The sequence below is a fragment of the Miscanthus floridulus genome, chromosome 19 (genome assembly GCF_019320115.1).
Source record: "Miscanthus floridulus cultivar M001 chromosome 19, ASM1932011v1, whole genome shotgun sequence".
Taxonomy (NCBI): domain Eukaryota; kingdom Viridiplantae; phylum Streptophyta; class Magnoliopsida; order Poales; family Poaceae; genus Miscanthus; species Miscanthus floridulus.
In genome coordinates, this window is record NC_089598.1 from 23,623,401 (window position 1) to 23,645,744 (window position 22,344).

The window sequence follows — 22,344 nt, forward strand, 5'->3', positions numbered from 1 at the left end:
CCGAGCCAGGGGGGGCGCCGCGGCCAGGCCGCTCGACGGCGGCGTGCTCACCCGTTGGTGAGCACGCACGCCGGCGAGGGGGCCGGCGATGGCGCCATGCTCGCTCCACCGCCCGCTCGCTCGCTGTCTCACTCTCGGTCGCTGCTGGATGCGCTGAGGAAGAAAGAACGGCGCGAGAGAGGAGTGGAGAGCGGCGAAGAGAGAGAAGCAGAAGCAGGGCCAGAGCGTGCACGCGAGTGCAGTTGTTGGCGTGTGAGCCTTCGTCCTTGCTGGCACGTTGCCCTAGCCAAAGTGCCTCTAAGGGATGTCGCCCCGCTGGTTCGAGGCGTCCCAGCTCGTCGCCAGAATGTCGCGCCATGCAAGGCCAGACACCGACAATGTCTTTGCCTTGTGTGAAGCGGCCGACCGCATCGTCATCGTTGCCGCAGCAACACCACAACAGCAGCCTGCTAGTATCCCCACCTCTAGGTGACGTTAATAACCGGCCCAAGGTCGAGGTCTTCGTCGTCCAGAGGAACGTGGACCTTGCTGCTTCTGGTGCGGACCTCCCCCTTGTTCTTGTCGCACTTGTTGGCGAAAACCAGCCAGCCGCCATACCAGAGGAGTTCCTGGCGCACCTTTCCTCGAAGTTCCATGTGTCTGTGGGAGTGGCCAGGGCCTGTGCTTGGCTCGGAGGCCCCGTTGCACGTGAGTGCCAGCAGGATGACCACTCTTGCGTTGATATGCAGGGAGGCGAAATGCAGATACAAACGGTTCAGCTTTGGGACTTTGATACCATGCTGGTTGAGGTGGAGGCAGGTCTCACGAGCCAGGCCATGTCGGAGGTGGCCCTGGCGGTGGACCTGTGCCTTTCAGGCCCGGACAAGTGTGGTTTGGGCCAAACCTCACCAAGGCCATCACTCCTGGAGACAGAGCAGGCTGGGGGATCCCCACCCCCGGTCCAGGTCGACTCCCCCAGCAACCGGGAAGATGTTGACGGAGGCGGTTCAACCATGCCGACTGTTGATGGCGGAGTGCCTCACGCACCGGCCACGATGTCGATTCAGGAGAGTTTGGAGGAGCAGCTCTGCCTTCCTTTGCAGACGCCCCTCATCCGCAGGTCGCCGAGGTTGCGCAGGCCTCGAACGTCGGCCCCCGTTACGTCGCTACGGCGCAGTGACCGCATTGCTGCCAAGCCGCGCGAGGCAGACTCCACCAAGCAGGCTCAGTGTGTTCTCACGCAGAAACTGAGAATGGTGGCACCATCGCCCAATGTCGACTCCGAGACGGTGCACAAGTACAAGGCTACCTTCAGGGCGCTGCTGTCAGACTCCACCTAGGAGGCGCTGCAACTTCTTTTTGGTGGGGAGTTCGACCCAGTGGCTATGAACTTGGATATGGTCGGGTTGGACGAGGTGGCCAACTAGCCCCTTTGCCGTCAACACCACTGTCGCTCAGTAGTCATGTTTATTGTGTTATTACAACCACGTGCGAGTTTGGTGAGGGTAAAAGGTGTGGGTTTGGGTAATCTTTGGATTACCGTAACTTGAGACCAACTATGACAAAACCCCCTTTATTCTGCTTAATGAAAAACGTGCTAAAGCACGATCTCGAAAAAAAAGAACTTGGGACCTTGATTACTTGTATTATAGTAGAAGAAAAACTCTTCCCATGACGAGTATATATATACTACAAATATAGATAGATTTTTGCCCTTGTCTGCTCGATACATTTACATCTATATATGTGGTCCGCGGGCAAACGGCTATAGCATTCAGAATTTCAGATGCATTGCATACACTCCTACGAGCCAAACGAATTGTAAATTTGAAAGAGTTTCCACTTGGATCTGCAAGGTAGGGATGCGTACGTGGCTTATGTGCATAAGCAGGATAAATCTATGATCGCAGTAAAGAATTCAAGCAAGCAAGTTTCGCTACCAAAATCACTATATAAGGTATATATGCGCAGATCTCTGAAATTGACCGTGCGACCACACAAGTTCAGGCATCACTGTTCATTGTACAGCAAATAGGAACTTCAATTCTTTCATTAAGAAAATCTGGACAGTACTGTGCTAAAGTAAAAACCTTTGTGTAGAGAATAGCCCATAATAGTCTACCAATGAAAAGCTAATTAGCAAAATGGTGGACTGGATATTGGTACTCGTTCTCCCATGTGTTTCAGATCTGCTGAAAGAGGCACCTGTTTTCTAAATGTAAATTCGCAAAAGGAAGCATGGACTATGGAGAGCTAGCACTAACATTGGAAACTGAAAGTAACAGTCTAAACTTACAAACACCAAAGTGTTACTCAAGCTCAGTACAAGGTAACATTGAAATATTCGGTGCTGGTCTATGGTATGCTCCGGTTTGCACCTTGCAATACTGGGCTACTCATGGATTTCAGCTGTGGTGTAGCTGTGTTTGTAACATTCCATTCCTCTTAATGAAACACTTGCGCTCATGCGTATGTTCGCGAAAAAAAGGTTGGCTTAAAGTCATGCAAGTTAGAACAACCAAAGCACTATGGAGGATCTGATCTCTGCGGGTAATGATGCAAACGCAGAGCAAATTACAATAAAGACATACAGGTTGCTGGCTAAAATGCTAGTGAGAGCACTGAATTTATACAGACACCGGTATGTAACAAGTATGTAGTAGTATTGAAAATGAAACCTATCACCCAAACCCCATAACCATTGGTGCCAAGCGGAGCAGCGGCTCGAGCGTGTCGGGCGCGAACTTGCGCGCGAACACGTAGCAGACGCCGCTCCCTCCGTCATTGTAGGCGGTGCAGTTGTTTTCGCCGCCTGGGCCGAAGCCGCCGCCGGCGGTGCTCGCTCTGATCTCCCTGATCAGCGCCTCCGTGGCGTCCCCTGCCCCGTGCGTGCGCGGGTGAGAGCCGCCTCCCCTCCAGTCCGCGTACGTGAGCGTCCGGTTGGCGTTGCGCGTCCACCCGAGCACGCTCAGCAGCGTCGGCAGGTAGTGCTCTTCCGCGAAGCAGTACCTGTTGCGCGCGCAGTACTCGCGGAACGCCGGGAAGTAGGTGTCGTCGGAAACGAGCTCGACCGCGAGCGCCCGGTCCATCTCGAACCACTGCGCGCCCTTGCGCCACTGCGCGAGCGTGATGTTGCCGCCGGCGGCGCGCTGGCCGAAGAAAGGGTCGTACCGCACCTCGCTGTTGTGGTTGACGAAGCTGTCCACGAAGCTGGTGTTGGAGCCGGTGAGCAGCGCGTACACGGTGGTGAAGTTGTAGAGGGGGATGCACGACTCCGAGAGCAGCGCGAACCGCTGGTTGCCGAGGTCCAGCAGAGCGTTCGCCACCAGCCGGCGCGCGGCGTCCACCAGGGTCACGTCTCCCCAGGACGTATTCTGCAGTGGCCAAATTCTTTACTTTGTCAGTGGCAGTGCTGCAACCTTTTACATACGTTTCTAGTATCTATATGTGATTATTACATTTTACATACCTGGCTTCGGATCATGCGATCGTAGAACACGGAGTCCTCCGGCGGCGAGCCGGTGTAGGACGGATCCGCGTGCACGTAGATGGAGTAGAGGCCGTCGTGCCCCTGGAAGAACTTCTCCCACAATGGCCGCAGCGGCAGGTCACCCCTTGCCAGGAACAAGAAGGCAACCTTTGGCACGCGGTGGTACGGCGTGGCGCGGACCTTGGGCGACATGGACGCCCACCAGAGCAGCTCCTCGTCGGTCATGTTGTTGCTCTTGACACTGCTAAGAGAGCCAATCATCAGTTCCACCTTAGGGCTTTGTACTGATGTCGTTGAAGGTGTAGGTGGAGGTGGCGATGGAGGAGGCGGAGGTTGTAGGGCCGGTGGTGGTGGTGACGATGGCACAGGCGGCGGCAACAATGGAGGTGGTGATGGTGACCACATCCTCGCAGAGGGCAATGGCGGCACGAAAGGGAGGTAGAAATTTGGGAACTTGGTGTTGCAGGTGATGCCCACGACAAAACCCAAGGAGAAGCAGAGAAGCATAGGCACCACCACGCCGAGGAGATTCCTTCCTACTACCGGCATGCTTGTGTCGTTCATGGTTTAGCCGCAGCCCGCAGGCTAGCCGCATGTGTGATCCAGAGAGATGCAGCAATGCCAGTCTATAAGGGTGACGTTGAATACACGTATTGGCGCGTATACACAGCTCCGATCCGATCGATCCACTTTGCTTCCTCTGCAAATTAACAGGTGTCGCTTGTGGTTGCAAAAGTTTGCGGTGTTGACTTCTAATTTGTTTCAACATTTAGGCCCCCTTTATTAGATTCATTATTTGATAATAGTTAGCTAGCTAATACCTTGTTATCTGATTTGGTCTAGCTAGTTGAATAGTTGTTTTCTAAAGGTCTAGCTAACAATTAGCTAGTCTATCATCTGTGCCTGATTGATCCAAAAGAGATAATTATTACTCCCTCCGTTTTAAATTATAGGTTGCTTTGATTTTTTTTGGTAAATCCATTTTGCTATGTATATGGACATATGTTATATCTAAATACATAACAAAATAGATATAAAAAAATCAAAGTGGCTTACGTACAATTTGGAATGGAGGGAGTAGCAGATAACTGCCTATCTATAGGATCCAAACATGGCCTTAATCATTGGACATATGTGGGAAGCTAATTTATCAGTCGCACATTTATCATTTCTTTTCGTTACTAATTACTCCCCAGGGAATATGTAAGCTTCGAAATTAGATCTTATGACAAATATCGGCCTGCGCGAGTGGGGATAGATGAGAAATTAAACAATGCAGCTTGCCCTTATGGAGCACAAGGGGCACTTGCAAACCAAATTAAACTGTACGTGCATACACTCAAGAAATGCCAATACTGACAGAACGATGCAATTGTTGTGTTTCCATCTTTTCTCGATCTGTCTACCTTCTCTCTCTTTCTCTCTTCTCTATCCCTACCTCTTCTCTATCTGTCGGTGCAGAAAAGCCAGAAAGTGACCAACTAGTGAATATTTGTAGTTTTACTGTACGTTGTGATCGGAGGTGGCCTAGCACTCAATGACACATGATTTATACTGGTTCGGGCAACGTGCCCTACGTCCAGTCAGGGTCGGTCGGTGACTTTATTCCTGAGCCCAGGTGCTCGAAGTTTGCAGTGGGGTTACAAACAAGAAGGAGAAAGATAGGGTGTACAAGAGGTCCGATCGGCTCCGACCAGAAGGGCCGAGAGTGACATGAACTTCGCTATGAGCTAGGTGTTCAAGCGTGTGCTTGCGGTCGGAGCTTGGTGGTTCTGTGGTTGTGAGCTATCGATCTAAGGAACTCTGGCCTACTGGAATCGGTCTCTTAGGAACTGAGCTTTTTTATCCCCCTTTTGTTGGAGGAAGCGCACCACCTTTTATAGATGAAGGGGACGGCTTTACAAGTGAGAGCGAAAGGGTGCGTATGCTACCAAGCCTTGTTATCCACGCTTACCGAGCCTTGTTGCCCACACCGGCGGGTACCAGATAATGGTGGGTGCTTACAACACTGTTGATGTCGCTGTAGAATGTCAGATGTACACGGGAGGTCGTGCTGCCTTTTTCAGGGATGGTGGACATCGGTACCTGTAAATACTGTTTGATGCCTAAAGGTATGTGAGGAGTCTCGCTATGTTCACCCGGTATGGTAAATCCTGGTGCACATACCGCAATCGATGTCCAGAGACACGCGGGGGGTTTTACCGTATGGGAGTTTTAGCGGCCCCTACAATACTATAGAGGGAGATGTCGGCGCCTACAGTACTGTTTGTGTTAGGGTGGCTGCAGAGTACTGTTCCGTGCAGGGTATGGTCCCTGGTATAGTGGTTTTGACTTGTGAGCCTTGCCTTGCCTTTCTCCGCACGCCTTCTGGTTCCTACCGAACGGACGTCCCCGGTCAGATGGCTCCAGTCGGCACTGAGTGCGCCGGTCGGAGAAGAGCGGTGAGCAGGGTTCTTATGAGCCCCGGTCGGAGGGACACGGGGTCGGAGTCGGAAGTAGGGCTCAGGGTAGGCCTTCCGATCGGAGAGGCCGTCCGGAGGCGGCTGAAGCCCGAATTGAGCGCTCCGGTCGGAGAGGCCGGCCGAAGTAGCCGACGAGCGGGCATTGCTCTTCTTGGGCCTGGCCTTCCGGTTGGTTGCTGGACCGTTCCTTTGCCCTGTTGTTTTTAGACTCTTGGGCCGAGCTTTGGCGCAAAAGCCGGTACTCGAGGGACCCCGGGTTTATGAACCCGACACTATCTTTGCTTCTAACCCTCTCTCTATCTCTTCTCTACTACTACTCAGTACAAAAGCTTATTAGGCGTCATTTTTGGTTGACAAATGCATAGTAATGAAACTAAGGGCCTCTTTGATACAAGAGCTAATTGCTAGCCGAATTAAAATTAGCTAAAATTAGTCATAGTACATTCAAACAGGAGAGCTAATAGGTGGGCTAATTGTTTAGTCAAGCTTTCACTAGTTGTTAGCCAACTAAGGGTCTGTATGAATGAGTTAGGTCTAGTTACTAGTTGGACTAAGAATTAACTTAAATTAGCTGAGTTTGGCTAGCTAGTTGGCTAACAATTAATTAGAGACTTGGCTAAAAATTAGTCTATTTATTAGCCTTCTTGTTTGGATGCACTATAGCTAATTTTAGCCACGGGTAGAGAACCGACCTTTACTCCCGGTGGGGAACCCCCTCTAGTCCCGGTTCCCCACCCGGGAGCAAGCATCCGGGACTAAAGGGGGGGGTCCTTTAGTCCCGGGTCAGGAACCGGGACTAAAGGAGGACCTTTAGTCCCGGTGGGTAACACCAACCGGGACTAAAGGTGCCTCCTGACATGCCACGATGGCCGGCACCTTTAGTCCCGGTTGGTAATACGAACCGGGACTAAAGGTTTTTTTTCTTTTTTCTTTTCTTTTCATTTTTTTTGTTTTCTTTTCAAAATAGGTTTTCGAAGTCGTATTGTACGCTGCTAATTATACATTTATACGCGCATATAGTATGTTTCGGTTCAAGCACAATGAACGTATTAAATCACACAATTCAAGCATAGAAAAATATATATATATATATATATATATATATATATATATATATATATATATATATATATATATATATATATATATATATATATATATATATATGCATGCATCATATATATATATTTACATGCATGCATGCATATGTGTATTTTACATTATATTATTTCATGTGCATATATTACAAAAGATTGTATTATAGTTGTTGTGACATAACAAGTTTCCTCTTATCCTCTAGCTTGGCTTCAATGGCAGTGTTGGGTCGAAGTAGAACTCGCCCTTGGAATCGATGACCTGCTCATTAAAAAATCTGGCTATAGACTCTTGAATTGCTTTGATTTGGTCTTGCCGTATGACCTTTTCCTCCAACCATCGAGTCTACAGGTTTGAATTAAAGGAAAATAAATTAATATATGTACATATATATATAAAGACATAGTAACACAATCAATAATAATAATTAAATGAATATATAGTGTATTTTTAACGTACTTTGAGTCTCTCTGTAGGAGTTCTTTGGGAGAGCACCTTGATAAACTTGCAAACATAGTAACCACAGTAGTTGTTCCCCTGTTCCTGCCTCAGACACCACTTTACGAGAAAAAGATTTGTCATCCAATCTGGTGATCCGGTGAAAGCTATATGTTTAATTAATAAAGATGATGCGATTCAGGGGACTTACTTTCAAAGGGATTACATTCAGTGGCGCTTTGCATTTTTCCATGTGTTCCTTCTTAATAAAGGTTTTCCAAACACTGCCCAATAAAAAATTTGCCACGTCATCAGATATAGTTAATCATCATGTTTGTGTGTATATATAGTTGCTAGAGATCCCAAAATTACCTCTGGATAATATCTATCATATCTTGGTAGTCTTGTTGTGGTTTTCTCACCGAGTCATAGATTATCAAGTGACTTTTCACTAGATCGATGTCCATCAATATCCAGTGATTGCTGTATGTGTTTATAGGATATAACGCATAACACTCATTAATTAACTAGAATCAACATATGAGCCATTAAGGCTATGATCGACATGATTAACACTCACTTGAAGTTATAGGGAAAGAGTATATCCTTCTTGTGGCGTTGGTTCACTAAGAAGTTCATGAGGTTACTCTCTGACTCAGACTTCCAATTAGTCTTTGGAGTAATTGGGTCTTTGAATACTATATGGGGATCAACAAAACCAATTTCATTGCAGCCTTCCTTTCTGAGCTCTGTCATTGTAAATCTGCATATATATAGTACTTGTTAGGATAATTTATATGCATATACACACATATGATGAGTTTAATAATAGATCGAAAGAATTATTACTTACAGGCAATAGCAGCTAATGATAACTTTGTCCAGAGAGGTCAGGTGGCATAGTTGATGAAATTCTGCAAAGTCAACATACATAACATCATCACCACGGAACCAATGTTCGTCTCTAATTCTGATACCAACGCAGAAGTCTTCACTGGTAGACGCCTGCATGTACCACTTGTTTAGCAGGTACATTTGCGTCCCCAGATCAGATAAGGCTTGAGGGTTGTATAGACTCTGGCCTAGTACAAATTTTTTCTTCCAAATATCAACCTCCGCCGCACTCTCAATGTTTCCATCACCAAACATCTGGTAAAGGTCGAGACCAGTCTCATCAAGAAATTCACCAAGGTGATCCAAATCGACATCCGGAGGTATGTTTGCCTGATGCATTAATCCTAAATTCGAACCATATTCATTACCAACAACTAGCGGGGGGATTGATTGGTGCGCTTGTTGTCCGAGTTGGGCAACTCCTTTCCCTGCCCGCTTCTTTTTCTGTGCCGCCTCAATTGACTTGGTGAGAGTGCGGTCATAGTCTGATAACGTTGATTTGGACGGCTTACGAGATTCCCACTGTTGTTGCTGGTAAGAAGTCACCTTTTTTCTTAGAATATCTGGAGCTACGAAGAAGTACGGTTTCTTCGGGTTTCTCCTTGCTTCTTGATTCATTTTAAGTTTGTCATAGAATCTAGACATGTCTTTTTTATATGCATCAGTTCCTTCTTCCTTCTCTTCAGATATTATTTTGGGAATAGCCCTTGGTTTCACGGTGGCTTTCTTTGCAGGCGGGGACTGGTTCTTTGTTTGAGGGGCTGGCCTCTTGCTCGGCTTCTTGGTAGGCAGGGGCGGGGGAGGCGTTGGAGACCTCCTTGGAGGTGTTGGCAGCGGCGTTGGAGACCTCCTTGGAGATGGTGTGGATGCAGCCTCGTCTTCCAACACAATGTCATCGTACAGAGCACTATGATGATCTGGCGATTGAACAATTGGATTTAGGTTGGGGGAGGATCTGCTACAAAAAAAGGAATGACATATTATTATGAGCAGATTGTTAATTATTTAAGCCAATACAAATTAATGATGTAGTGTTTTCATCCGCACGTACCTATGGTGAGGTAGTTCAGGAGAAGGTGGAGCCGACATCCCTGGAATGATGATGTAGCGCTTGCGCCATAGAATGAATGTCTTCTCCGCTTCTCCTAGAGTCTTCTCGCCATCACCTCCAGGAATGTCAAGAGGCAAATCACTAAAACCTTTTTCAGCTTTATCTACCGAGATGGTAGCATATCCTTCTTGGATTATATTCCCATGAATCCTTGGTGTCTTGGTTCGGTCGATAGGATTAACAAGACCGATAGCCACCTTGATTGTGGAATTCTCCTTCGGAATGTGTAGCTCACACGTTGTACAAGGTTCAGTGATGTCATCCACAGGGAAGCGCAGTCTTGTGTCCCCTTGATTTGGTATCTCCGTGGAAGCGCAGCTGCTTTTCAACTGAACAGATTGGCTAATGTTGATTCCTGGCTCTGATGCCTGCTTGCTTGCACTCACTGCTATTTGCACTTGCCTTCTGATTTCCTCCTGCATTTCTCGCTTCAAGGTTTTTTCCCGCTCCTGTGCTTCACGCACCACTTCCTCCAACCTCTGGAGCCGCTGTGCCTCTTCTTCCTTCTTTCTCTGGCGACTTCTGTAGGAAGGTCTGTCCTGAGGGAATCCATGCTCCCCACGAGACACTTCCTTTGCCTCTAGTTCGGCCACCATGTTCAATAGTCCCGATGGCGTATGTCAGCTCATCCTTCTCTCTGTTGGGCCTGAACGCACCACTAGCAGTAGCTCTCTGAGCATAAAACAATCTTTCTGCTGCTTCTTGCAGTCTTGCGCCATAAACGCACTTCCCTGTCTCCTGGTCTAGTGTTCCCCCATGACCGAAAAACTAATTCTTTGCACGTTCTCCCCACTCGAGTGATTCTGGTCTGATACCCTTGGCAAGAAGGTCTGCTTCCATTTTGTTCCACTTCTTAATGGCAGTCGGGTAGCCACCTGATCCCAAGGTATGATGGTATGTCTTCTATTGGGCATTACGTTGGTTCTTTATCACCCGACTCACACCCTCTTCCGAAGTCTTGTACTGTACAAACTCATCCCAATAGGGCCTCTGCTTTGAGATCGGGCCTGGGACAGTAAAATCTGGTGCTATGTTCTTCTTGACATACGTCGTGTATAGGTGTTTCTTCCAAGTCTGAAACTGGGTGGCCATCTTCCTCATTGCCCAATCCCTAACTCGCTCCTTCAATTCATCACCATCTATTATATCATCATAACCATCTGTTTGGAGCGTGAAATGTACCAAGACATCATTCCAAATTAACGCCTTGTCACGATCGGAGACAAAACTGATATGAGGAGCATTGGTCTTCTTCTTCCATTCACGGGTACTAATCGGGAGCCGGTCCCGTACAAGGTAACCACAGTGGTGCACAAATTTCATTTTATTCGCCCCCCCCGGTTCTCCTGTATCCACATTGAACTCCGAGATGATGAAGCGGCCCTCCAATGGCTTTTTGGGACCTCGAACATTTTTACTCTTCGTTGTAGTTGTTGATGTCGATCCAGAGGGCTACAAAACATAAACATTATTTTTAATGTCATGAGCACACATAAGACATATGATAATATATATAGCTAATAATAAAAAATATATACTTGGCCAATCTATTGTTGCTCATTTTGTTCAAGAGCTAAGTACCGACTCCCGTCATCTGCATCCTCTTGCACGTTATTTTTAGCACCATCATCGCCGGCAACTTGAGTGCCAGTGTTGATCAAATTCATCATCAACTCCTCCTCATCCATATTTCTCGGGTCGGCCATCTAGCTTCAAAAAACAAAACCAATATATAGTATGTCAAATCTTTGCTTATTACATGCGTAAAATCTACCAACAATATGCATTATTAAATCTTGCCCCTCGGTCACGGACGCAATTCGCCACACTAGGACGAACTACGTTGGTACTAGGGTGAATTAGGGCTATACATAAACGGCCGAGGGCAAATTGCGTCGGTGACTAGGGCGAACCACGTCGGTGACATCAACAGCGCGGTTCGCCCTAGTGTGATTGTTTAGCATTAACGATAACGATAATACGAATGTTGATCAACTAGACCACGAGAAAGGGCGGTGTGACAAGAGTGGCGGTGCTCCACTCCGCCGTATATATGTCTGTACACATGGGTGAATGAGGGCGGCGGTGCTCCGCCGTATACATAGAAACGCATGGACGAAATGCATATGAATACAAATGACGTATATATACATGTCGGCGCGGTGGCCGGTGTGCTGACGACGATGACGTGAGGCGGGCCGGCGTGCTGACGACGACGACGACGTGAGGCGGGCCGGGGCGGTGTCGGTGCGTGATGTTGTGATCCTATGTACCATGTGAACCATGTAGTCATTCATCATATGAGAAAATTCTATGTTAATAATGTAAGTATAAGTCATTATGAAATGTAAGTATATGTGTCTTATTGCTCATATAACCATTACTATTTCCGAAATGATAAGAATTTATTTTCTTCTTCTACAGGCGATCTCTGATGCTATGATATAAAGTTTGAAGATAGTCTTCCCGGAAAAAAAATATGTAATGCTCATATTACTTTAGCAACATTAATAAATTATATCTGTATATTCAAAATTCACAAATGAAGAAACATTGAAGTTTTCCTTCATTTGTCTGTAGCCATGCATGCAAGTCCAACCAAAACTGCTAACATCATCACATGTGATATTTTTGATAAACTAAAAAACGCTTAGTTTACAAACTGGGTATCAAAATTGAGTTCCTATTTGACCATTATATATCCTACAACAAATCCTTCAAAAAAAAAGACCCTACATGAATATATTTGGATAAAATTTCGTTAACAAACATTGATCTATGAAGATAGAAAAAATTCTTCTATTGAAACTGCATCTTGGAATAATGGCATATCATATAGTGATGAATATATGGCGGTTGATGGGCTGGATCATTTTCAGCTTTAGTGACAACGACAATGGTTGCCATCCTGAGGAGTTCATTAGCGGATGGTTCGTAGCGTTGTTTCCAAATAATATATAGCGTGTTTATTATACAAGCCATGGATTTACATCGATCTAATTAATTTCTAAAGTAATTTCATTGGTGGTCCTTAATTAAACTTGTCATGAGTTCAGGTCCCAGTGATCTTAAAATGTATTTTTGTACCATAAAATGCAGTTTTTGACACTCTAATTAAACTTGCTAATTTATCCATATAATATCCAAATATTCAAAACTTGCGTTAAGATATGTTTTTTATTTAAAATCATTTAGAGTTCCAAATATTCATTTTTAGTTCCTAGATTTTGTGATTCAAAATTTGGAATTTTCAATCGACCTCGAGCGTTGACATGGCTTACACCAAAGTTGTAGTTTTCGACGTGATCTATAACTCGGCAGTGGAGGGCTCGGACGAATGTACAAAGAGATCGACGAATATATCACCTCGATCGAGCTCGGCAGTGTGGAGGGCCTCGGGCGTGGTGGGGCAACGCGCGGTGGAGGGACTCGGGCGCGGAGGAGGGCGCGGTGGAGGGCCACGGGCGCGCACGGTGGAGGCCGCACGAGGAAGAAGAGGGCGGCGCCGGTGTCACGGAAGGCGAACGGACGCGGCGCGAGGAAGAAGAGGGCGGCGGTGTTCGACGAGGAAGAGACGAGCGGATCGATCTGCGCCAGGCGCTGGAGGTTATATATCAGAGAGAATTACTCCCGGTGCCAGCCACCAACCGGGAGTAAAAACCCTTTACTCCCGGTGCGTATTACCAACCAGGAGTAAAGGTACCTTTACTCCCGGTCTGTGTTACCAACCGGGAGTAAAGGTATACCTTTACTCCCGGTTGGTAACACGCACCGGGAGTAAAGGGTTTTTTTGGCAGGCCACGAAACTGCAGCCCACCTTTACTCCCGGGTGGGCTTCCCACCCGGGAGTAAAGGTGGCCTGCAGTTTCGTTTCCGCCTGTTTTAAGCAATAGTCTTGTTAAATACAATAGAAATGCAATAGTTTTTGTTAAATACATAGTAAATTAAATAAAAGGCATAAAATTATTTTGTTAAAAATATGAATTTTCTTTTTGTTTATTGCACATAGGAAAAATCTATAACCTAACTTTTTTTATTTTTTGTTAGAATTATAAAACATAATGTAACTAATATTTATTATTTCGTTAATGCAAAAATGTAGTGTTTAATTAAAATTATTAAAACTATTGGTTTTGGACAGGAAATTTGTTTTCACATCATTTTAACGTTAATATTTTAATTTTTTATCACTCAGTATCCTAATTTACCTTTTTGAGAGAGAAATCCCACCAAATCAAACATTGATTTAATTTGAAACATGACATAATAAACATCTGAATTCACAATTATTACATAATATCTCAAACACACACTATATTAAATCACTATATCATCAAGTGGGCACAGCAGTGAACTTCTTCTTTACGTATGTCCCTTGGTTATGATCGCTTCGTAACCATGGAGTGTCCTCATCATTTACCAAGATGCTAGGGTCTTTGTTCACTTTGAAGGGCGGAATTCGGTCATCCTTTTCATATTCTTCTGACATGTCCAACTTGTCCTCAATTCCCACGATGACTCTTTTCCCTGAAAGAACTATGTGGCGCTTTGGCTCTTTGGTTGAGTCATTATCGTTTTTTCCTCTTTTTGGTTTGGTAGACATATCATTGACATAGAACACCTGATTCACATCCTTGGCAAGGACGAATGGTTCGTCTTTGTACCCAATATTACTAAGGTCTACTGTTGTCATTCCATACTCGTTGTCTACTGTTACCCCGCCTCCGGTCACCTTGACCCATTGGCACTTGAACAATGGGATCTTCAAAGTAGGTGCATATTCTAGTTCCCATATTTCATCTATGCGTCCATAATATGTCTGCTTATTCCCATTCGGGTCTGTGGCATCTATGCGGACACCACTGTTTTGGTTGGTACTCCTTTTATCTTGGGCTACTGTGTAGAATATGTTCCCGTTTATCTCGTACCCTTTGTATGTGACGATATGCCATGATGGTTGCATAGCCAATAAATACAGTTGCTCATGGATGCTCTCATCACCTTGACATTTTTTTCGCAACCAACCGCCGAAAGTTTCCATGTGCTTATGCGTAATCCAAGCTTCAGTCTTCCCTAGAAACTCGGATCATAAGAGATCCTTGTGTGTCTCAATATACGGATCTACCAAAGAGGAGTTCTGTAGAACTATGTAGTGCGCTTTATTGAAATAATCATCATCCGTACCAATATATGTTTTCCTCCCTAGTGTCCCCTTTCCGCTTAGTCTCCCCTCATGTCTCGATTCAGGAACACCAATCGAGTCAAGGTCGGGAATAAAGTCAACACAGAACTCAATGACCTCTTCTGTTCCATAGCCCTTGGCGATGCTTTCTTCTGGGCGAGCACGGTTGTGAACATATTTCTTCAGGACTCCCATGAATCTCTCTAAGGGGAACATGTTGTGTAGGAACACAGGACCGAGAGTGAAAATCTCCTTGACTAGGTGAACTAGGAGATGTGTCATAATATCAAAGAAGGAAGGAGGGAACACTAACTCAAAGCTGACGAGACATTGAACCACATCATTCTGTAGTTTAGCTAGATCAGTTGGATCAATTGCCTTCTGAGAAATTGCATTGAGGAATGCACATAGCTTCACGGTGGCTAAACGTACATTTGGAGGTAGAATTCCTCTTAATGCAACTGGAAGTAATTGCGTCATGAGAACATGACAGTCATGGGACTTTAAGTTACATAATTTCTTCTCTGGCACATTTATAATACCCTTTATATTCGAGGAGAATCCAGATGGTACCTTGATGTTGTTTAAGCATTCAAACATGATTTCCTTCTCCTCTTTGCTTAGAGTGTAGCTAGCAGGACGTAAGTAATGGCGTCCATCATCTGTCTTCTCTGGATGCAGGTTGTCTCTTTCTCTCAAACAACGCAGGTCCTGTCGTGCTTCAAATGTGTCCTTAGGCTTTCCATACACACCCATAAAGCCTAGCAGGTTCACACAAAGATTATTCGTCAGGTGCATCACGTCGATCGAGCTACGGACCTCCAGGACTTGCCAATAGGGTAGGTCCCAAAATATGGACTTTTTCTTCCACATGGGTGCGTGACCGTTAGCGTCTTTCGGAATAGGTTGGCTTCCATGTCCTTTTCCAAAGACGACTTTCACATCATTGACCATATCGAGTACATCCTCACCGGTTCGGTTGCGAGGCTTGGTCAGGTGGTCTGCCTTCCCTTTAAAATGCTTGCCTTTCTTTCTTACGGGGTGATTTGCAGGAAGAAATCGACGATGGCCAAGGTACACGACCTTTCGACATTTTTTCAAGAATACACCTCTAATATCACCGAAGCAGTGTGTGCATGCATTATATCCCTTGTTTGACTGTCCTGAAAGATTACTTAGAGCAGGCCAATCATTGATTGTTACGAACAACAATGCTCGCAGATCAAAGTGTTCCTGTTTGTACTCATCCCACACACGTACACCTTCTTTATTCCACAAAATGAGAAGTTCATCAATAAGTGGTCTCAGGTACACATCGATGTCATTGCCAGGTTGCTTCGGGCCTTGGATGAGCACAGGCATCATAATGAACTTCCGCTTCATGCATAACCAAGGAGGAATGTTGTAGATACTTAGAGTAACAGGCCAAGTGCTATGACTACTGTTCTGCTCTCCAAAAGGATTGATACCATCTGTACTTAAAGCAAACCTTAAGTTTCTTGTGTCATTTGCAAACTCTAGGAATTCTCTGTTGATTGCTCTCCACTGGGACCCATCAGCAGGGTGTTTCAACATATTGTCTACCTTACGGTCTTCTTTGTGCCATCGCAACAATTTTGCATGTTCTTTGTTTCTGAACAGACGTTTCAAGCGTGGTATTATAGGAGCATACCACATAACCTTGGCAGGGATTTTCTTATGTGGACGTTCGCCCTCAACATCACCAGGGTCATCTCGCCTGATCTTATACCGCGACGCATGGCATACCGGGCATGCATCCAATTTCTCATACTCTTTGCCACGGTATAGGATGCAGTCATTAGGACATGCATGTATCTTCTCTATTTCTAGCCCCATAGGACAGACAACTTGTTTTGCTTCGTAGGTAGTGGCGTGCAATTCATTGTACTTCGGAAGCATCTTCTTTTGGATTTTTAGTAACTCTCCAAATCTCTTGTCAGATACACCATTCTTTGCCTTCCATTGCAGCAATTCTAGTGTGGTTCCCAACTTTTTCCGCCCTGCATCACAAGTTGGGTACAACAATTTCTTGTGATCTTCTAGCATCCGCTCGAACTTGATCTTCTCCTTTTCACTTTCACATTCTCTTTGTGCATCATGAATGACCTGACAAAGATCATCAGCCGGCTCATCTTCTGCGGCTACCTCTTCTTCAGCTTCTCCCATTGCAGTATCATTGAAGCACGCACCATCAGGAATAATATCATTGTCGTCCCATTGTTCTTCTTCACCTTCTTCCATTACAACACCGGTTTCTCCGTGCTTTGTCCAACAAATATAGTTTGGCATGAAACCCGACTTGAACAAGTGTGAATGAAGAGTCCTTGAGCAAGGATATTCCACCGTATTCTTACATATGGCACATGGGCAGCACATGAAACCGTCGCGTTTGTTTGCCTCAGCCGCACGTAACAAAGAATGCACGCCGTCAATGAACTCTTGGGAGCGGCGATCAGCATTATACATCCAATGATGGCTCATCTGCATTACATGATATAAATATCATATTAAAACCTAGATCATAATTAATTATTTATACAACATGCGTGCCACCACAAAAGATACAAATTTATGAAAGCATCGCTACAATGTAGACAATCCCAACTACCACTAAAAGAACTAAAGCTAAAATACATTTCAGGAGCACAAGGATTTCGCGACCAATCTCAACTAAAACAGACAGATCCCCCGATTGTGCAACATCTTTGGGCTTATTCGGCTGGATCACTGCCTCATTAGCCGCCGTATCTGCCTGTTGTGTAAGATATTTTTGCACGAGTTCAACATACTCTTCCTCCCAGTAGAAGCCTGAACATCGTCCACTGCCATCCCACTGAAATTAAAACAAAAAATTAGAACTTTAATCACAACCATCATGAAAATAGGTATAAACTAACCATAATCATTAAATACGATAAAATAACTCACATTGCGATCCGGACACTTGTAGAAGATATGATCCTTGTTGGGACCCTCCTTCTTCACTCGGTACTCCATCACAATCTTCGTCTCATCACGACACTTGCCGCATGGAATGAGAGGAAGGCCCGGCCTAAGTCGCTTTGAAAACCCATGAGAGACCGAGGACCCGGAAGCAGTTGCCATCTACTCTCTATACTCATTTTTTAATACACTATAAATTTCTCCTTTTATAAACAAATAAAATTAACAAACTATAAAATTATCTAGATCTCTAAACAATGATATTTTTAATGGTCATTGTGTTCTCGTCTTTTACTGCGGCAGGTAAGTAATTCATATGATATTTCCGTAAATTAACAGAAGAATGGGAATGTACACACATAACAGACTACTACGACGATATCGGGACGTGTGAATAAATAACCATCCGTACTAGTTGACCTTGCTTACGTGATCATCTCGGCGAGCATTTCTCCACCGGACGGCACCGTACTTGGCCACGGAAGAGCTCCAATTCTATGAGGAAGGGAACACGGTCTTCCACGACCGTTGCCGCTCTCCCTCGTAGAATCAAAGCTCCTCCTTGACGTCCGTTACCGCTCGGCAGAGAACATGCTCGCCGAAATGAACACGGTCCGCTAGTTCAACTAGTACGGATTTTCTATAATTTTCTAACTATTTTCTAAGTTTTTCATTTCATAAAAAGTTAAAATAAAAAGTACGGTGATTGACAGACTACTACGACGATATCGGGACATGTGAATAAATAACCATCCGTACTAGTTGAACTTGCTTATGTGATCATCTCGGCGAGCATTTCTCCACCGGACGGCACCGTACTTGGTCAAGGAAGAGCTCCGATTCTACGAGGAAGGGAACACGGTCTCCCACGACCGTTGTCGCTCTCTCTTGTAGAATCAAAGCTCCTCCTTGATGTCCGTTACCGCTCGACAGAGAACATGCTTGCCGAGCTGAACACGGTCCACAAGTTCAACTAGTACGGATTTTCTATAATTTTCTAACTATTTTCTAAGTTTTTATTTATATATACTACGTTTAGGTACGGTGATTGACAGACTACTGCGATGATATCGGGACATGTGAATAAATAACCATCCGTACTAGTTGACCTTGCTTACGTGATCAGCTCGGCGAGCATTTCTCCACCGGACGGCACCGTACTTGGTCAAGGAAGAGCTCCGATTCTACGAGGAAGGGAACACGGTCTTCCACGACCGTTGTCGCTCTCCCTCGTAGAATCAAAGCTCCTCCTTGACGTCCGTTACCGCTCGGCAGAGAACATCCTCGCCGACCTGAACATGGTCCGCAAGTTCAACTAGTAAGGATTTGCTATAATTTTCTAACTATTTTCTAACTTTATATTTATATATACTTTAACCTTCTTTCATGTAAATATGCAAGCTTGAAGTGATTTTGAGCTCAAATTGCTTACAAATGAAAAAAACCACAATAAAGAACCATAAATATATATAGTGAACAAAATGACATAAGAAAATGGTAAAAAATGAGAGTATGAGATTGGTAACCTTTACAACTGAAGAATCAACGGAGGAATCGAAGAAATCGACGGAGGAATCGAAGAATGGATGGAGGAACAATGGAGGGAGGGAGGAAGCAAGAACACTACTGCAGTGAGCTTCAAAATGTGCTGAGCTCGGGCTCGGGGAGGAAGGAGGAGACGGCCGATTTATAAAGGGAGAACATTTAGTCCCAGTTGATGGATCCAACCGGGACTAAAGGTAACTTTCCAACCCCGGGCGCAGCCACGGCCCGGGAGTAGACCTTTACTCCCGGTTGGATCCACCAACCGGGAGTAAAAGTATACCTTTAGTCCCGGTTGGTGGCTCCAACCGGGACTAAAGGTCCCTGCCACCTCTGTCTGGCGCAGTAGCCGTTGGGCAGAGACCTTTAGTCCCGGTTGGATCCACCAACCGGGACTAAAGGTATCTCTAGTCCCGGGCGCAAAAAATCCCGGGACTAGAGCCCATTTTGACCGAGGATCAAAGGTCTAGTAATTAGCTCTTCCCAAACAGGTCCTAACTAGCTAACATTAGTTAATTTGAGCTAATTTTTAGCTCAACTTATAATTAGCCCTGACTCATCAGACAGACCCTAAATAGACGAATGCAATAGTTTTATATTTATTTTTTGGGGTATTGTGTGGTCAGAGATGAAACATTGTGAGATCAACGCAGAACATGGTATAGAGTTAGATCTTGTTCTTAGTAAAGAAACATAGGAACGACACAACTTACTCTAGAGCATTCTCTTAGTATGTATTTCTCAACTGTTAAAATATGTGCAATAAGATGACAAATATACATAGGAGCACAAGCCCTAAGATTCAAACCCTATGCTTCCTTAGCCTGCTCCTCATTCTAGAGCCAAAGTTGACTACACAATCTATTATTGCCGTAGTGGGATCGGATCACCCTAAACGCAGCATGTTAAAACAGTGACCTGTAAGAAGTAAGAACTAAGCAAATATTAGAACTTTTGACCTGACTCAAATTAAGGCCAAAATTTTCACGCGTACCCACACATGATTGCTACGGGGAAATATGATTTATTTTAAATAATAATATGATCTAAGTAAATCCTAATAGTAGTTTGGGTGTGGCTGCATGCTTATGGCCCTTTCCATGCCCCCTATTTCTGGACACTAATAAGCTTCTATTGTGTGTAGGTTAGGCAAAGTTTGCCTGCCAAATTCCTAATGATGGAAAAAATAATTTTGGAAGTCCCTAATTGACTACGAAACATAGCAGATGCTTATAAAAAAAAGACTAAGTAGGTGTGCGCGCTTCACCTGCCCATGTATATATAATATAATAATAACATGGTAACCATATAATGTATATTTGTTCTTGTGCCATTCATGTGTTCAGCAGGCCATGCATTTGTGTCACTACCTATCTGCCGGTAGGAACTCCGGACGCGAGTACTCAAGCTGGCGTGCACGAGGAAGAGACTCCGACCAGATGGGGCTTGGCGGAGCACAAGGACCAGACGACCCGATATATACCCATGTCGCAGGATCTATGTGGGCAAGGCCCATGTAATAGTGCCATGTTGAGGTGAGGCTACCAAGTGCAGCATGTATCGCTACTTAGAGAGAATGTGAGAAGAGAGGAGACATGAAGAATATAACAGAACTTTAATTCCTCATGGATTACCATGGCGTTTATTTGTAATTTCGAGTAAACTATCTTCTCCTGCTTAATGAACACCGTGCCCGAGGCACGTTCGAGAAAGAACTCTAATTCCTCAATCCAATCCCTCCTCGTTCCCAAATTGTTATTCGTCTCCTCATCGATCTCTGATTCATCTGCCTCAATCCCCAACTGTTGACATACTTGGTATCAAAGACTTAAATCCTGGATTGACCCATCTCATTTGCATCTCATTGACACTTTACCAGCCTGCAAAGGAATCTCGGTGCCATGGATTCGAACACTCAGCTCATCCTCGATGAGCTCGCCAAGTGGCTTCAAGAGCAGGAGGGCAAGTGGGCGAGGTGATTGGGCAAGATTGACGCCTAGTGCTCTGCCTAGGGATGGAAGTGGGCCAGTTTCAGGTTGAGTCCCCACGTTTTTTTTGGTCTAGCAGGTGCAGGGGGTGATTTTTCACACACGGTTTTTGGGTTCAGGGACCCAAAACTTATCGGTTTTGTTTTAGGTTTTGGCTTCCACATACGAATGCCCAATTGGAGACCCAAAATAGATCGTTTTGAATTAAAACGAATGTCTTGCATTAAAATTGTTTATGTAAGCTACTAAATTTGTTCTTAGTTGAGCCACGGAATTGTATGTTGTTTTTTGCCTCTTGTTTATGCATGTGAATATGTAATATATATCATACATGTGTTGCAAAAAATTCCTTATTATTGTTCTTATTATTGTATTGCCATATAGGTGGTGGGTTTCGGGGATCCACTGGGTTTGGTTTGGGGGAGGAGGGTGTATTTTCACCCGAATCGGTGTTAGTGGTGGTTTTGGGTTTTGAGTTCGAGTTTTAGGTTCGGGTACATGGAGATTCCACCCGACCTGAATCTGCACATTGCCATCCCTAGCTCCGGTTGCGTTGACGCCCTGAAAAAGATGATGCAACCGCTTTAACGTTTTGACTACAATAATCTTGATGTGAATTTCCATTCTTGTCCTGCTCAATCAAGACCTCTATTGCTTCCTCTTCCACCTGGGTACATTGACAAGAAAGTTGGGCTAGTGTCTACTAAGGAACGCTGCATGTGTGAGGCAAAACTATTGAAGAAAGGTTTTAGGCATTGCGAGCTTACTATCATGCCAAAGGATTGTGCCTTCGCTATGCTGAAAGTTGGTATCGTGACCATCGCTATGCTCCAACCGTTCAACATGTGACGGAGGAGGCCTTGCAACAATCATGAAGAGGATGCCGCTGACACTCATTCTATCATATTCGGCGCGTAAGTCTTCTTCTCTCTTTCGCTGGATGTAGTGAATGGTGTTGAAGGGCTCAAAGCTTTCAGGTTCCATGGTTCTATCCAAGGCCATGCTCTATTGATATTGGTGGATTCTAGAAGCTCTCACACTTTCCTCAGTCATAAGGTAGCTGCTGCTCTACAAGGTCTGGACTCTGCCTTACATGTTTAAGTTGCTAGCGGCCAACTCTTAGCAGCATGTACTTCTCATATTGCCCAAGGGATCTAGACAATGGGTGGGCTGTCTATGTTTTGCCAATCTCAAGATTT

At 45.0% G+C, this 22,344-nt stretch overlaps 1 protein-coding gene across 1 annotated transcript; it reads right to left on the bottom strand.

The window, feature by feature from the left end:
- Positions 1 to 2,660: 2,660 nt before the first annotated feature.
- On the bottom strand, positions 2,661 to 4,033 carry LOC136525727 (glycosyltransferase BC10-like). Its single transcript, XM_066518615.1, has 2 exons — positions 3,449 to 4,033; positions 2,661 to 3,353 (listed from the first exon to the last, which is right to left on the bottom strand). Exons 1-2 carry the CDS (start codon positions 4,031 to 4,033, stop codon positions 2,661 to 2,663), a joined length of 1,278 nt encoding a protein of 425 aa, XP_066374712.1.
- Between the last annotated feature and the right edge of the window lie 18,311 nt (positions 4,034 to 22,344).

Bases quoted from the DNA above. Each gene is read 5' to 3' on its own strand.
- LOC136525727 (XM_066518615.1), bottom strand. From the start codon at position 4,033: ATGAACGACACAAGCATGCCGGTAGTAGGAAGGAATCTCCTCGGCGTG. The intron at 3,354-3,448 runs GTATGTAAAATG...TGGCCACTGCAG, and splicing joins ATCGCATGATCCGAAGCCAG to AATACGTCCTGGGGAGACGT.